This window comes from Plectropomus leopardus, chromosome 7 (assembly GCF_026936395.1).
Source record: "Plectropomus leopardus strain MGB_pleo_1.0 chromosome 7, ASM2693639v1, whole genome shotgun sequence".
In the NCBI taxonomy this organism is placed as follows: Eukaryota; Metazoa; Chordata; class Actinopteri; order Perciformes; family Serranidae; genus Plectropomus; species Plectropomus leopardus.
In genome coordinates, this window is record NC_142182.1 from 14409121 (window position 1) to 14425016 (window position 15896).

The 15896-nt window shown below is 40.3% G+C and overlaps 1 protein-coding gene across 5 annotated transcripts in view; it reads left to right on the top strand.

Moving 5' to 3' along the window:
- brsk2a (BR serine/threonine kinase 2a) overlaps positions 1 to 15896 on the top strand; it is a 197560-nt gene that overhangs the window by 125765 nt on the left and 55899 nt on the right. For all 5 annotated transcript variants that reach the window (XM_088079995.1, XM_088079996.1, XM_088079997.1 and 2 more), the window contains exons 3-4: positions 10421 to 10506; positions 15626 to 15766. In XM_088079995.1, coding sequence (XP_087936121.1) covers positions 10421 to 10506; positions 15626 to 15766 — 227 coding nt within the window. The remainder of the gene's footprint in view (positions 1 to 10420; positions 10507 to 15625; positions 15767 to 15896) is intronic.

The following is a 15896-nucleotide window of genomic DNA, read 5'->3' on the forward strand; positions in this document are numbered from 1 at the left end:
TTTACATCTGGGGAGCGGGTCCTCGTCTACAGAGTCTACCATGTTGCACTGCCATGTTTCTACAGTAGCCCAGGACGGACAAACTAAACACTGGCTCTAGATAGGGCCATTTGTATTTTCTCATCAGCCACTGTAGTTGCAGCCTCTGTGGGGCGAACAGTGTCAGAAAAACACAGATTTTGTTAAAAAAAAAAAGAGAAACTGAAACTGAACTGGGTCTGTTTGTTTTAGAGAGAAAGAGACCTCTGCAGATAATACAGCTGCCACTAAAAACCTCCTGAACGTCTGGATCTTAAGGGATACGAGACAAAAAAGCTGTGCACACATTAGCAGGTTCTTGGCAGACAGCCTGTCTGCAACCAGTCAAACAGCATTGAAGAAACACTGGTTTACAATATAAAACTGCTTCATTCAGTGTTTCACTAGTTTTAATAACCTGATATGTTTTGGAGAGGAAGTGGCTTCTGCAGATAATTCGGCTCCTGGTAAGAAAATAAAAAACAATTACTACAAAAAAATAAATAAATAATGAACAATAAACACTGAAGGAATCCTAGCTGGGAGTTCACACATGGGAGAAGTTTCAGCTGGCTGCAATCTGCAATCCTTGCTGCTAGATGCCACTAAATCCTAAACACTGTTGCTGTACAGGATATAGCAGTGATAACATATTTTGCTATGCTATTGTATATCACTTTAATAAGTTATTTTGTATTAAGAACTTACTTTGTAATGGAAGTAATGATAAAGTGTCACCTCACTACCAGTAGTGGGGTGAATACTACTAATGTTCTGCATGAACAAAAGAAAACTTTGACAGCTTTAGTTTGACTTTATGCATAGTAGAAGGGTATGTACTCACAAAACGAGAGTTACATGTAAGTCACCTGTATTCAACACATTTGTTTATCTCTTAATTATACTGTTAACAAGCTTTCATAGAGCGTGAACATTACACACAGGCTATTAATTTGTGAAGAAGCCATACATTTACCACTTTCAGCTGTTGTAAATAAACAGGGAAATTAGCTCAGACGTGGCAGTGTTAATGAGTTTGGGACAGATTCTGTTGTATATTTGGGCTTTTGCGGTCAATGTGTTGAACATCTAAAAGCAAGAGACTTTTAACTTCATCAGCTCCTTCATCTGCATCCCTGTGGGGCTTGTTTGCTAATGACTCTGTTGTGCTAACACACACGCTCATGAACATGCTCTCTCTCTTTCTCTTGCTCCCTTTCTCACTCACTTACACACTGTACATGCCCGCAAAGCACAAACACACGAGTGTAAATACATACAGGCACTGCATGCTTTTGCACATATGGTTTGCCATTATTAGGGTAAATTAGTATGCGTACACAGTGCCATTAGAGCACAGGAGTGTGTGCCTTTTATGTGTCAAAGACTCATGCTCAGTGTAACAGCTAATTAACAAGTGCGGAAGCTAAAAGAACTCCCTGATTATATTATTAGAGCTGTTTTGAACTTATTTTCAAAGTTTTAAGCCAATTTGGGTTGTTTCAGTTGACCAGTCTTACCTACCGACCTGTTGTCTGTCCGGTATTGACTCCTTTGCCCAACTAACTATTGACCAGGCTCATGTGTCAGTGAATAGGCCACATGTTCATATGTGCAGATAATTAGTTGAGTAAGTGAATCACTGTTAGCTAATCAGTACTGTTCGCATGAATTATTGCACTAAGTAGCCTTCATTACTCATTCATTTCTCACTTTCTGTGTTTAACTTGCTTTCACATAACAACATTTACCAAAACTAGCACAAAGTTCTCTTAATTTTTCTTGTTTTGTATTTTACAGTCAGTTCACCTTTTTGTATTCTGATCCAGTTGTTCGTTCACTGGTTAAAAGATTTCTTCATAAAATCTTGTGACAGTCTTGTTTCAGTCTCAAAAAGGACTCTGGTTCTATTTCAAGAAGTGCACCTAATGATTATTTTCATTCTCAATTAATCTGCCAGTTATTTTTATGATTAATTGATTAATCAATTAGTCTATAAAATGTCAAAAATGTGTGAAAAATTGGTCATCACAGTTTTACAGAGACTAAGTGACCTCTTTAAATTGCTTTTTTGTCCAACCAACAATCCAAAACTCAAAGACTCTTTATTTAATGTCATAAATGACGAAGGGGGGGGGATGGAGGGGGGGCATGCAGCAAAGGGCCAAGGCCGGAATCGAAACCGCGGTTGCTGTGTCGAGGATGCAACCTCGAATATGGTGCACTGCTCTATCCACTGAGTCACCAGGCACCCCTTCTCTGGGTCCTTTAATGGGATTGTGACTTTTTCCAGTCAATTTAAAGAAGTGCTTAGACTGTGCATGTTCCCAGTTTTATCATAAGTGTGTCCTCAGTGTGGAGCTGGCTAGTTTTCATCTCCATCCTTAGTCTCATTGCTTTACAACTGTATTTTGTGTCCACTTCAGATGTCAAAATCATGTTAATGTTTCTATAAATTGATGCTTCACAAAGTTTTTCAAAATGCATGTCACATTTTCTTTCAGTCTTTCTTTTATTTTTAAAGTAGTGCTCTGGGATTATTCAGTAAAGCAGTAAAATAGACTGCAACATTTAATCAGCCAAATTTACATCATAGGTATTTTAATTTGAGGTTGGCAGCAAAACTGGAAAAGACACTTTTTTTTCGCAAGATAAGGCAGCAGATGGCATTTAATACAATTTTCTCCAGCGTCCTTAGAGGATCCAATTTTATCTTCCTGTGCTGCACTTTGGAAACAATTCCATCTACCTCACATGCAAATATAGTCGACTGTAGGTTATTAGATTTACACTTCCTTATAACTGATATAGATGACCTTCAGATCTAATCATCACATTCAGTTCTGTGCTCTCTTCCTAGTTTGTGACAACCAGTTCATTAATCCACATTTCACATCTTCACACAATCCAAGGTCACCTTACCAATCCCCTCGAATGAAATATCCCTTGCTTTTGGAGTGAGTGACGGGATGGACGAGTGGAGAAAAAGACACTTCAGACGGCCGACACAAAAACATGGCTTCCGAAGGGATCCGCTGCCTGCCCGTCACTGATAAATCACTCATTGTGCACAAACACATGTACCACCCATCACATACTGCTATACACACAACCACACACCTTTTACCCTCTCCCCCAACCTGTCCCACTCTGTCTCACCTATTAGTCCATGCAGTATGTTTGAAGAGGTTCATGATTATATATGTTGACCTCGGGGTGTAGAGGACTTCTACCATTAGACTCTATTATGACCAAGGTTATCCAGGGACATGTCTGTTAGTGTGAAATGATGTGGCCTGCTGCTGGTCTAAGTGGCAGCCTGATGGATCTGTCAGCAGCACAGGCACACATCATAGACATGATTAGGGACGTTGAATGGGAGAAACAGAGAATAAATGGAGGCTAGGAGAGAAGGAGGAATAGGAGGAGGAGTGTCAGAATTGGTCTTGGGTGGGAAGGAGTAATGAGGAAGATTTGAAAGGGTGGGAGATGGATAAAGGATAAGGACTAGCAAGCGAGCAGAAACTATGTCCAGATCGATTTACATGTCTCTGGCATTGATCAAATTCCCCTGTGTAGGGAATTTACCTCCTCTTCACAAAGGATGACTGATGCAGTGATTATCAGAAAAACCTGCTGTGCTGACTGTGTATCCATGTGTGTTTGCGTGCCTGCGTTTGTGTATTTGTGACATCCGCAGGGTGCAGGGAAAGTGATAAACAGAAAGATGAAAGTAAGAGAGAGATAACTTTTTTGCAGTATTTTGACTGGAATAGAATCATACAAAGATGATTTTATTTTGAGTTTTCTTTTGCTCTCAGTGGGACTAGCTCAGAAGTGGGAGATAACGCGACTAACACACACGTCCCATCACCAAATACTGTTAAATCCATCACCCTGTGCCTTTTCCATCAATTTCTAGTCCAATTTTGGATAAGCAGCTTCTTCCAAGAGAACATGTTAATGCCATTTTGAAGGTATTGGCCATGCCATTCACAGGAACAGCACATGAACACGCAACTTGGGACAAAGTTGACTCTTAGCACACTTTCACACCTAGTTTGAAGCAGTTGTTCCCAAACAGGAAGCGTTTCTCCCCTTGGTCAGGTTCATTTGGGCAGATGCAGAACAAAAAAAGCCAGCCAAGATCTCCTAGAAGTGGTGATCTCGGATCGCTTCCAATTGAACCCTAGAGCGGTTCATTTGTGGTGTAAAAGAAAATAAACCAACCACTGGATTTTATGATAGGTGACGTGATTTTAGCATAATTTCAACAACCGAACAAAATGATTCCATCTACTGATCGTGAAATCTTTCTGCAGTCTCATAATTGATGCTGCAACTGATCCTGCAACCCTAATAACATGCGATCAATTAACAGTCTAATAATAGATGCCTAATAATGCTTACAATCAGTTTCATCAGTTCATCATGAGCTCTTGGCGACACCAAAGAACATAAATATAAACACTCTATGAACTTCTGTCAGTCATAATTGTCTCATCAGTGAGTTATTAGTCAATGTTTACTACTTTTGATTGTTTGTAAAAAGTCTGTGTGAACATGAACCGAACCAGAACTAAAATGCAACAATGCATCATTTTTTCCCCTCGGCCTGGACCAAATGAACCGAACTAAAGGTGTGGAAGCAATGTTAGTGACCAATTTGACCAATGTTTTGTGTGTTTGCCCTTGAAACTGATCTCCTTCCTTCCCAGCTACAAAGACCGATATACAACGCTCTAGAACAACTAAACGCCTAACCATTTTCATACATGTGTAAGCACATACGCAAATATACACACATGAATGCACACACACCAGCTTGGTTACCCTCTGTTCCTGGCAGAAAACACAGATTCTGCCCTACTGGCTCACTGACCGACATATGGATGGATGGAGGTGGCTCATGGCTTGCCGTGATCAGTGGCATGTGTGTACAGTGTGTGTGCATCATGCGTTAATGTGTCCACATGTCACGGGTATGAATGGCTGATGAGCTGACTGGTTTTGTGTGCAAGCCAGTGGCCAAGCTGTGCTGTCTCCTCCCCTTCTGCTCACTGACAGTTGGACTCACGTCTCCTTCTCTCCAGTCGTTACCCCCCATCTATACCTTACATCTCCTTCACCCATATGTTATCTCATAGGATTTCTCTACAGCACCCTCCTCCCTGCAGTTCTGTATTGAGATATTTGCTAAACTTCAAATCAAACAAATGAGATACAATTAACGATGGGAAGAAGCAAAAAAGACCACTGTTTTTTTTAAGTTGATCTCTTCTGCTACGACTTTGATTAACATGAAGATTATATAAATGTCTGGTTCAGTAAGAGTAAATTTATGTAGTAGGTTGTATTTGGAAAAGAGTAATAACATACATTTTGAGTAGCTGAAGTTTTTTAAATTAAGCTGAGGGGGTGCTAAGGTTTTACTGGTTTGGGATTCTAACAAAATAGTTTTAGAGGTAGAAAGTTTTATGAAGTGTTACAGAAAAAAGGTACTCCCCCATGTTGTTTTATGTAATGTAAGTTGGAAGTATTTCAAAGCAGGAAAGATAGTCTTGTTTTATTAAACTGGGCTGTCTATGCAGTAGAATGATGCAAATATACTTTTGAAATTGGTGAATGTATGACAAGAGAAAACAGAGGAAAAGGGGTGTGGCATTTGCTTTAGCCTGAAAGGTTGAAAACCTGCAACTACCAGAATGCACTGCACCACACCAGACCAATAAACACTCCTGCTGGCAGATGGTGTAAAGTGAACTCAGCGATTTTCACAAGTAAACAATATAGCATCCAGCTAGGGGGAAAAAAAAAGATCTCAAATTACAGTTAAACGGTAAGCTAAATTATGTTTCTGAAAACATTTTAGGTGAGAAATAGGCAATGCAGCAACAGAATCTTGGTTTATATTTATATATTTATGACTAAATCTAGTATATATGATCAGCATTGCCTAGTTTTAACATTTGGTCTGAGTTTGAGAGAGAGAGTGAGAGGCTTTCAGGTTTTCAGCATCCAATTCTGCTTGAGTTCGTGGTGGGCATAAGAAATTGCGAAAGTACAATCTTTAGTTCGAGCAACAGCCCTGGAGCCTCAACATCTAGCTAATAAGAGCTGAGAGATGAGAAGGGATATCTGGGCAATGGTTAGATGTAGGAAAGTTTACCAGAGTACATTTAAACACACTTGTTATGATACAAATGCTGGTTGAAAATTTGCAAAATATCCCTTTAAGTTATGATGAAGGGTAGGAAGCGAGTGTTTTTATACTGTATATATATATATATATATATATATTTTTTTTTTTTTTATTGGAAATAAAATTCATAAACCATGTGAGTCACAATACCTGCATTTCAAATGTCCTCTCTTTTCCTTGATTGTCACATGCTTTTAGCTCCTCACATTGCCACCTCATCACCTTACCTGTTATCATTTCACTCTCCGTGGGCTTTTTGGTGCACGGCACTGCTGAAAATGTTCGCCTTTCCTCTTGTTTTGTTAATTAGCAACAAAATAGGCTGCAAAGCTCAAGGGGGCGAGCTGGCACTGATACTGTGCTTTCTTTCTGTCTGTTTTCTCTACATTTCTCTTTTAGTCTTCTCCATTGCAGAGAATTACATCTTCATCCCTTTCGCATTCACTCATCCTTCCTCTGTCTTTTGTTTTTCTCTCCATCCAGCAGCAATATTGCATGCACTGTTAGCATAGCCACCCTCGTTTTTTTTTTTTTTATCTGACACACATGGCTGCCCTGTTGACTTTGATCCTCAGATCTCAGTATCAAGGGACCATTCACTCGCTCGCCTGGGGGAGGTGACAGAAACGTCTGTGTTTTCCTTCTGTGCACATGAGAGACAAAGAGGGAAAGGCGGGAGAACGAGAGCAATATGCAATAAGTGGAGAGTGAGAGATGACAGAGCCTGTGATCCAATATTTTCCCCTCTGAGGTTTTTGGGATGGTTTCTCTGTTTGGTTGCTGTGTGACATGTGTGACATGAATCTAATCTCTTTGCGTCTTTGTTGTTGCCTGGCTGTCTGTGATCCCCTGTCCCCCTATCGCTGGACTCTTAGCCACAGTGATGAAAACTATTGATGTCGGCAGTCATTTGTTTGCTCGTCCATTCAGCCATTCAGATCCAGGGCTGTAATTTAAAGAATCAATAGCGAGCTGATGGAACTATGCTAAACTAGCTCTTATCCTTTGAATTTGAAGTGACACTTGTGAGCACCAGTGACGGCTTTGCCTCATTTGTCTTTGTGGCTCCAGTCTTCCCAGGCCCCGTCTCATGCACAGTTTCCCTTTTCTATTATAAAATACCATCTGCACCTACAAATTACACCATAATTACAAGTAATAAATCACATCAGACGTACTTTCAAACACAGCAACCTCAAAATTAAATTCCAGGAGGAAGAAACTGATGCTCTAGTTTAAAAATTGAAAGATAAGAATGCAGTTTCTTGGATCCTGGTATTAAGATGTCACGTTTCTTTATTTTATTATTTTATTTTATTTTTTAGAATTTTGTTTTCAACCATGTTAGTTATCACCTTAGCAGGAATTAGTTCTGAAATATTGATCCGTTTAATGTGGCAGGATACAACACTGATAGAAAGCCCTGTGGGTCAAAGCATTGCCAATCAGCACGTCCACCAGCAGTCTCATGTTCTGATGTCTTTCGCTAATGATGTCCACTCCACACCAATCACTGCCGTACTTTACCGGACAAATTATCTCCCTGTCAAATAGCTAAGGTGGATTAGTGTCAGTCCTCGTTGTCTTGCTCAACCTCTGATTTCTGATTAGGTTCTTTTTTCTATGTTCTTAATCTTCTAACCCTGTTTGCTTTTTGATAAATTGAACAAATTGGCATACACTGAAGTGTTGAACACACAGAGAACACAAGAGAGATGAAAAGTGACGGTATGTGTTCATTTGACCACCCGTCCATCTGTCCATGTGCTTGTGTGCATGTGTGCATGTGTCTCAGTGAAAGGTGTCCAAGCGCCTGCTAATAAAGGCTTAATGAAGTGCCATGGAGATATGGAGAGAACTGTCCACACTCACAGATGTGAAACTTAATGAGAGAGTGTGGAGCCATGTACAGGAGCCAGGAAAGTGGATGACCACCTGGCATTTATACTAGCGTGAAGTTATCAGTTAGTTAGTGCTAGTGCAGTTAGTCACTATGCATTTGGAAAATTTCTTATAAGTGTACCTACCTCACGTTCAAATTAATTTAAATGTATTTGTCAGATGATTTTTTTAATAATAATCTTGGGCTTAATGAAACTGTTGTACTGTATAATGGTAGAAAAGAGCAAGGGTTGCTCCACAGATATACATTAGTGTGTTAATCAACAGCTAATCTTGCAATAAGCAGGCAGTTGTACAGTTAAGTCTTCACATTAAGCCTCGTTTCTCTTATTTCAATTAACTAAAAGGAGGTGCTTAGAGGAAGCTTAGGAAGCCAGCTGCTGGCTCTGTAGCATTTCGACAGCTCATCTCTCCCTGAGTCCTGGGTAGCATTAGTCTCTCAGCGGGGAGTCCTGCTGCCAGCTAGCTAGCTAGCCACCACGGGCTCATTCTTAACAACACACCTTAGCCTCAGGTGAAAAAGTGGCACTAGTGTACCGCTGCTGATGGCACTCATTAGTCTCTGGATTAGCCCTGATTAGCCTAGCCGTTACTCCCACTGATACTCCATGCTAATGCTGATTACGCATTTAGCACTTTACCCTTACTAGACAAGCTGTGTGCCTAGCTTTATTAGCTTTTTATTCTCCCATGACTTTTTCTTGGCTGCAGCTACAACACCAGTTGCACAGCATTGCATCTTCAGTGACTGAATGTAAGCGAATTCAGCAGGTTTTTATCACACACTTGATAAAGAGTGGAGATGGGGATGCTGCTGTTTGGGCAGAAAAATAATCATCCAAAGTGTGTCAAGATAGGGTGCAATTCCTACCTGGGCTGACTGTTATCATGAATACAAGATGTTCTGAAATGAAAAACAATGTGAGAGCATAATTAAGGGGGAGGAACCTGATTTTACGCGCGGTCAAGCATACAGCTTTGTGGCAGTTTAACAAAAAGCTGGCAGATCAGAGCTCTGACTTCATTCCACATGAGTGTTCATAAAGTTAAGCCACGATGAGTGTGACATTAAAGCAGCGTGAAGGCTGTCACAGGCAAGTGACAAAGTGAAATTGACTTTGATGAGATTGAGATGAGGCAGAGAGAGGAGCCTTAAACCCGCACAGTCCTTTCATCTCCGTCATTGTCAGTCAAATCTAGGCGCAGAGGGTGGAGTGAGAGGATGGACAAGTAAGGTGGAGGCGAAGGATGAGCAGATAAGCACGAATGAAGCAGGAGAGCAGCGCAGGGGGCTGAAGATTAGCAGTGGCTTCTGTCGAAGTGGGTTCCATGCTGATTTTCAGTGGCAGCTGTACATGCTGACTACAACACTCCGGAGATGCTGACACAAATCCAAACTGATCTGCTCGATTTTGGTGAAATTCAGCTCTCACCCGTCCCACAGTTCACTGTATATGTCTCTCAGCAGCTCTCTAAGCAAAAAAAGAACTTAGAAACTTGTGTGGACTCAGCCGTCTGTTTGTTGTGGACACATGTTGTGTTATATATATACAGCGCCTGTCTCAGACTGACTGCAGGACAAAAAAGCCTCCCCTGGGAAACCTTGATGTACCTGAGTGGACACTTTGACCCCAGTTCACCCGCAGGCTGCACTCTTAGTAGACAGAAATGTTCAAATGTGGGATGCCTGACTCTGACAGGTTACTTCATGTTTCTTATCAAACCAAGCTGATTTTTGTTGACCTCAAGCCAACCAGCACACTATGAAATATGATTGTAAAGTATTCAACAAAGCTTGTATTGTGAGAGGAGAAGACACCATTTTTGTAAATCAAGACAACAGTTTCCCTTCAGTTTTTTGATGCAAACTACATTTCCACCTGACACAGCCATGCTTGATGGCCTTGATGCCAAAAAGAGAGTGGTCAGAGCTTATCTCTGTCTACTCTGCCAGTCGAAAGTGCCAGTCAGCTCCTTTCATTGGTTTACTTATTCCTTTTAAGCCCTTATGCTGGTTGTGCTGCCTCTCAGATTTCTCTCTTTCACAGTGACCTTCACAGGTGATCTCAGAAAAACGATTGGAAAGAACTCATCACAGGCTACTTTGGGGGTCAGTTTGTTTGTCTCTCTGGTACTTCAGTTTGGCATCAGTGAGAGGAAAGTTGCAGCTTGAGAGGGCAGAATCGAACAATTGGTGCTGGAGTGCTTGTAACTGTGTTGATGTTACACTAATCAAATCTCTTGTTTTTTTTCCTTTCCTTTCCTCCTTTTCCCCCCATCTATCCTTTTGTCTCACAGGTGGAGCGAGAAATAGCTATTCTGAAGCTCATAGAACACCCGCATGTTTTAAAGCTACATGACGTCTACGAAAATAAAAAATACTTGTAAGTATCACCAGTGTTTTGGTTTGGGTTGCTACTAGTGATGAAATTATATGGAAACTCTTAGAATTATGACATTTTTCAAGAATTTCCCCTTAAAGTTAAGACTTATCCCTTAAAAGAGCTCCTAAGATGAATAACTTTAAGAGACTTATGAGTTTCTTAAGCAAATGAGCAAATTGTAGAAAGACAAAGAGGAAAAATATCACTGAATGTGAGTGAGTGAAGGAATGTTGCAGATTAGATGGTGCAGGGATCTCACAAACAATTTACACAGAGATCGCACTATAGGGTTGCTACGAAGGGCCACTACTACATTTTTTTATACTGCCTTTGCATTTTTACACAGCACCAAACAATGGTGACACTGCTCCAGTGTTTGATTTTAGTTAGCATGCTGGCATCACGAAAGCATACGTGGCATGATGAGTGTGGCATTTAATTCAGCAGCATCTGCTTCTAGTGTGACATAAAATGTGTTGGCAGTTATTTTCTAAACAATGACAATGGCGTAACATGGGAATAACAAATATTTGCCATCTCTGTTATATAGTGGCTGATCTCGTGCTCTGCCTGCAGGGCAAAGGGGCTCCCAAATCTTACTGTTTGACATTTCCGACCACTGTTCTTCTTCATAGAGTTAGCTGCTAACTGCTGCTGGCTGCTTTTTAAACCTCCTGCAGTGGGTAGCATACATAACATGCTTTTAAACCTTTACTCCTATGCTTATGGTCCTATCCTGCTCGCTGCCCTTTTTACACAGACACTGTCTCAACACTGTTACCAACTGCGCTGCCAGTTCAAAGGCGAGATAACTGTTCCCCCATTCTGTGATTTTAACTTAATACAAAACAGGGAGGCGGCATGACTTTGCGATATTCCTGCCTTGAACAGGAAAAGTAAAAGGGGGCTAAAGGTAAAACTTTCTGTCTCTTCCTTGCTCAGATTTGCTCTGAGAATGTTCTTAAATTACTCCCCATAAGGCCCTCCTTTTTTTTCATGCTAAATATCACTAAATAATTTATATACTGCAAATACTAAATGACTGTTTTATTGTCAAGTTCTTTTTTGTGATGCAGGAGAAGTCTTTAAAATGCCACAGATCTTTTGCTGGCCCTGCAGAGCAGTTTTGATTGGCGTATTATGATTGGAAGGCAGCAGTGATAGCCTTGGAGGGGCGGATGCTCCATTAGTATTGGCATGAAGCATTTAATTTGGCCCGCACGCTAGGGGACTGCTAATAGGGAGAGGAAGTCTCTGTAATGTAAACACCATGACATGCTTATCAGAGGCCACACCATTGCATTAAGAAACATTAGCCATGCGGAGTGGCAGCAGCATTAGCCTGCTGCAGCAGCTGCACGCACAGGCTCACACATAAATCTATTAGCGAACTTTAACAGTGGTGAGTGACAAGCCCATCAGTAGCTTATAGCAGCCCTCTTGATCCACAGAGGACTGTTTGTCAACTAAATTCAATTAGTTCTCATCTTGAGCTTACAAACCAAATGGGATTGGACATGCAGTACTGTACATGTCATCCTTTAAGATGATAGGAATAGCACAATATTGTGATTCATCGTATAATTGGATTATTAAAATCACATTTTGTGCCCATTGCTTCATCACTTTTGACAGTTGGTCACTAGTAGCGTCACAGAAGACAAATAGCTTTACATTTGAATCACCAGTGACTCGAGCACACTCTGCGCTTCACATCTGTGATGTAATTTCGAGATGAATATTGTTTAGACTCCTCCTCAGATTTCTCTACTTCAAAGCCAATAAATGATAGACACACTTTTGAGCAAGTAGTCCCAGAGCTTTTTAGATTTATTATGCTGCTGGCACAGATCCCACCACAAGCTGTTTAAAATTGTGTGGTGTGTGTGCATACAAGAGGTGAGGGAGACGTGGAAGGAGTTTGATACATAGCCCACCAATATTTTATTTATGGATATTTCATTGCTCGAAATGAATGAATGATCACACCATGATGTTGACATAAATTATTCTTCTGAGAATGAAAAATGGTTGCTGAAAAAAATGCTCATAACACATATAAGTGCACTTGATTTGCAATAGTGTTGCTACGAGTGGTTTTATTTCAGCTTCTTGCTGCTGTGTTGAAAAGGTAACAAAATGATAAATTGTAACACATGCAAGACATGTGCTTTTAAAGAACTATCTGTATTTGCTAGGCTTAAATTTGAAAATGGTAAAGCCAAAGCTTCCCAGTCCAACATTTACTGCCTACTTGCATTGCTGAAAATGTATTGATGTTAAGATATTAATGTTATGGTATTAACACAGAATCATGAAAGCTGTAGTGGGTAACTTTTGTGAAAAACAACTTTTCATAGTACTGTAATTGTCTGTGTATTCACACAGCACTAAATGAGACGGATAATCTGTGTCATACTGGTACTCTAGCATTTCTAATGGCCTTACTGCATGTGAAAAAAAAAAAGATTTTTTAAAAAAAGCAATCTGGGTCGAAGAGTCTTGAGCCCAGCTGTCAATCACGGCTCATATATTGCGGTCAAACTAGACAGTGCTGATCTAATAAAAAATTAAGATTCTGTTCCTTCTTTTCCTATTTCTCGCCTCAAATGTTTTCAGAAAAATATCTTACTGTTCTGTTTTGTTGTAAAATCAAGCAGGTTAAAAAGACGAGGAAGTCATGACATACATTGGGTCATATCATTGGAGTACAACAAATGCGCAGTAAAATCTGGTCTGCACTTGCTGAAAGTCTCAATAGCTGGCACGCTATCGTAAAACATGGGCACAATTGATTTGTTTCACTGCAGTTGGCCTTGGGTTGAAATACATTTATAAGATAATAATATCAATAATAATGATATATAATAATCATAATAACTTAATTTATATAGCACCTTTAAAAACACAGTTTACAAAGTACTTTGACAAACAAGGCAAAGCCGAGACTGTGAACCTCAGCGTTAATAAAACAATTTAGTCAATAATGCCAACAAAGGGCAGACAAGAGTGAAGGCAGGAAGATATGGGTGAGAATATGGTTCTGCAGTTATGGAAAAGGTCCTATTTAAAGACCCTAAACAAATGCATTCTTTATGAAAATTCTAATATATATCGGTTGCCATCAATTAGTACCCAAAAAGATCTGAGCGTACCTAAAGGGCACCCAAGTGATCACTATCCCTTTATTTCTAGTGCTGTCTGCTGTAACATCGCAGCCCCAATTACACTGAATGTGTCATATTCCTTTGCTCTCTTGGGGTCAAAGACTGTGTCCCAGCCTTCATTGAATAGCCTTGTGTTAAATGAGAAACGGTTCATGGCCAGTGGGTGGTGCTTGGTACTTCAATGGTCTGTTTTCAACATGGGTGCCACACTACTTTTGTCATTTTACAGCTAAACAGTACATTACAATATGTTTCTGAAAAAGATTCAGGTGAGAAAAAACAATGCAGTGACAGAATCTTAATTCATTTTTGATCAGCACTGCCTGGTTGACTAAAGATCACAAGCATTTTTGACATGATTGACAGACCCTCTTTCTCACTTCTTTCAAAATATAATGACCATTTCAGCAAATATGACAAAGTTCTCTTCATAAAAACTTCCCAAATGTAGCTTTAATACAAGCAATGCAAGAGCAAAGTATATGACATTTAATTTTAAGTGGTACTCTGGTAATTTAATATTGCACTTCCATTAAGTTGGGGTACTTGCAAGAAGCAAATATAAAAATTAAAAAAAAAACATTAGTCAAAGTCTGTGAAGCGCAGGTCGAAATATCTTGAACCAAGTATAGGTCAAGCTTTAAATATGCTGGATCCTACAAGTGCCATAATGCAACTCATTAGCATGTCTTTATTAGACCCTCCCAGCCTGCTTGGTTCAAACTTAACACCTCTGCTTTTAACGAAAGCTTTTCATCTGTAGTCTTCAACTTGAGAGAACTCTAGCGACATAATTAGTTTTATTTCAGCAGCTTTTAAAATTAAATACAAATATTACACAACAGTTTTAATTGGTGGATTAGTAGTACAGATGAAAAGGTGACTGTTCATGAAGCACATGTGAGCACATGCTCTGTGGTCGAGTACAGTTTGCAACACTGTAGTGTAATCAATAAAACTGAAGGGCTGCATGTAGACACACACATCCACAGCAGGGAGAGAGAGAGAAGAAAGAGAGTATTTCACCACCTGTCTGAGTTTCAATTTGTCCTAGTGAAGATGGAGGGAGTTTCAGCACTGGATATACGAGCAGGCCAGTCCGGAGCAGGGGCAGGGCACCGCTGGCTTTCAGCCCACGGATGCAACTTTAGGTCTGGGCCAGAGAGAGATTAATCTCCTCCCTGTCCCCTTTGAGCCCCAGAGCAGACTGTCTTCCCCTACAAGCCACACAGGCTCGAAGGCCACCTGAAGAATGGCCGTCAGAGATGTGATGGCAGGGAAGATTGTGTGTAGAAGGTGAAAGAAGAAAGAAATTACAAGCACTGTATATGTATAGCAATGAACTCTAATTCCAGTATCTCTCTTCTTCACTCTCTTTAGTCTCTTTCACTTGATTGACCGAGTGCTGAGACAAAGACTGTCACAGAAGCTTATAGCGTCTGTACCTTAGCAGAATTCACAAGCTCCTAAATCCCTTATGTCTCAGAGCTTTTCACATAACTTTTCCATCTTTCTCTAGTGTAACTTTATCGTCCCTCTAATGCCTCCCATTGGAGGTCAGAGTGTATAGTATATCAGAATCCTCCACATATATTGTAATGCACTGTTGGCATGCTTCGCTCTCTGACAGTGGGGACAGTTTACAGATGACAAAATGAAAAATAAACTGTCAACATGATTCGACTTTGGGGAGATCTGATCGTGCCGTCTGTTTGTTACAGCTGTAAGGGAGCTATTTCTCCCATATTGCTCCAGTTCTTACAGAGCTCTGAGGTCAGGCTCTGTTTCTGCAGGGCTCTTTCAGACGGCTCTGTGGAGAACAAGTGTATCTGCTCCTGTCTCCACAAGTAAAATCTTTATTTTCTATGAGTGATTTTTTTCTCTGCTGTCCTTCACCTTGTTTTATCTTTAGTTTTTGAACTGATTTCCATTTTTCTGTCTCTTTCTTTCAGGTACCTTGTGCTAGAACATGTGTCTGGTGGTGAGCTGTTTGACTACTTGGTGAAGAAAGGCAGGTTAACACCTAAAGAGGCCAGGAAATTCTTCAGACAGATCATGTCTGCCCTGGATTTTTGCCACAGTCATTCCATATGGTAAGTAAAATCATCTGCATGCAGAAAGACTTGTTACAGCAGCTGTTGTTCTAGTTAAAACACTAAATGAAGACATCCTACTGATGAATGCTGTTCATGGCTTTATGATGTGTGGGAAACAAACATCATT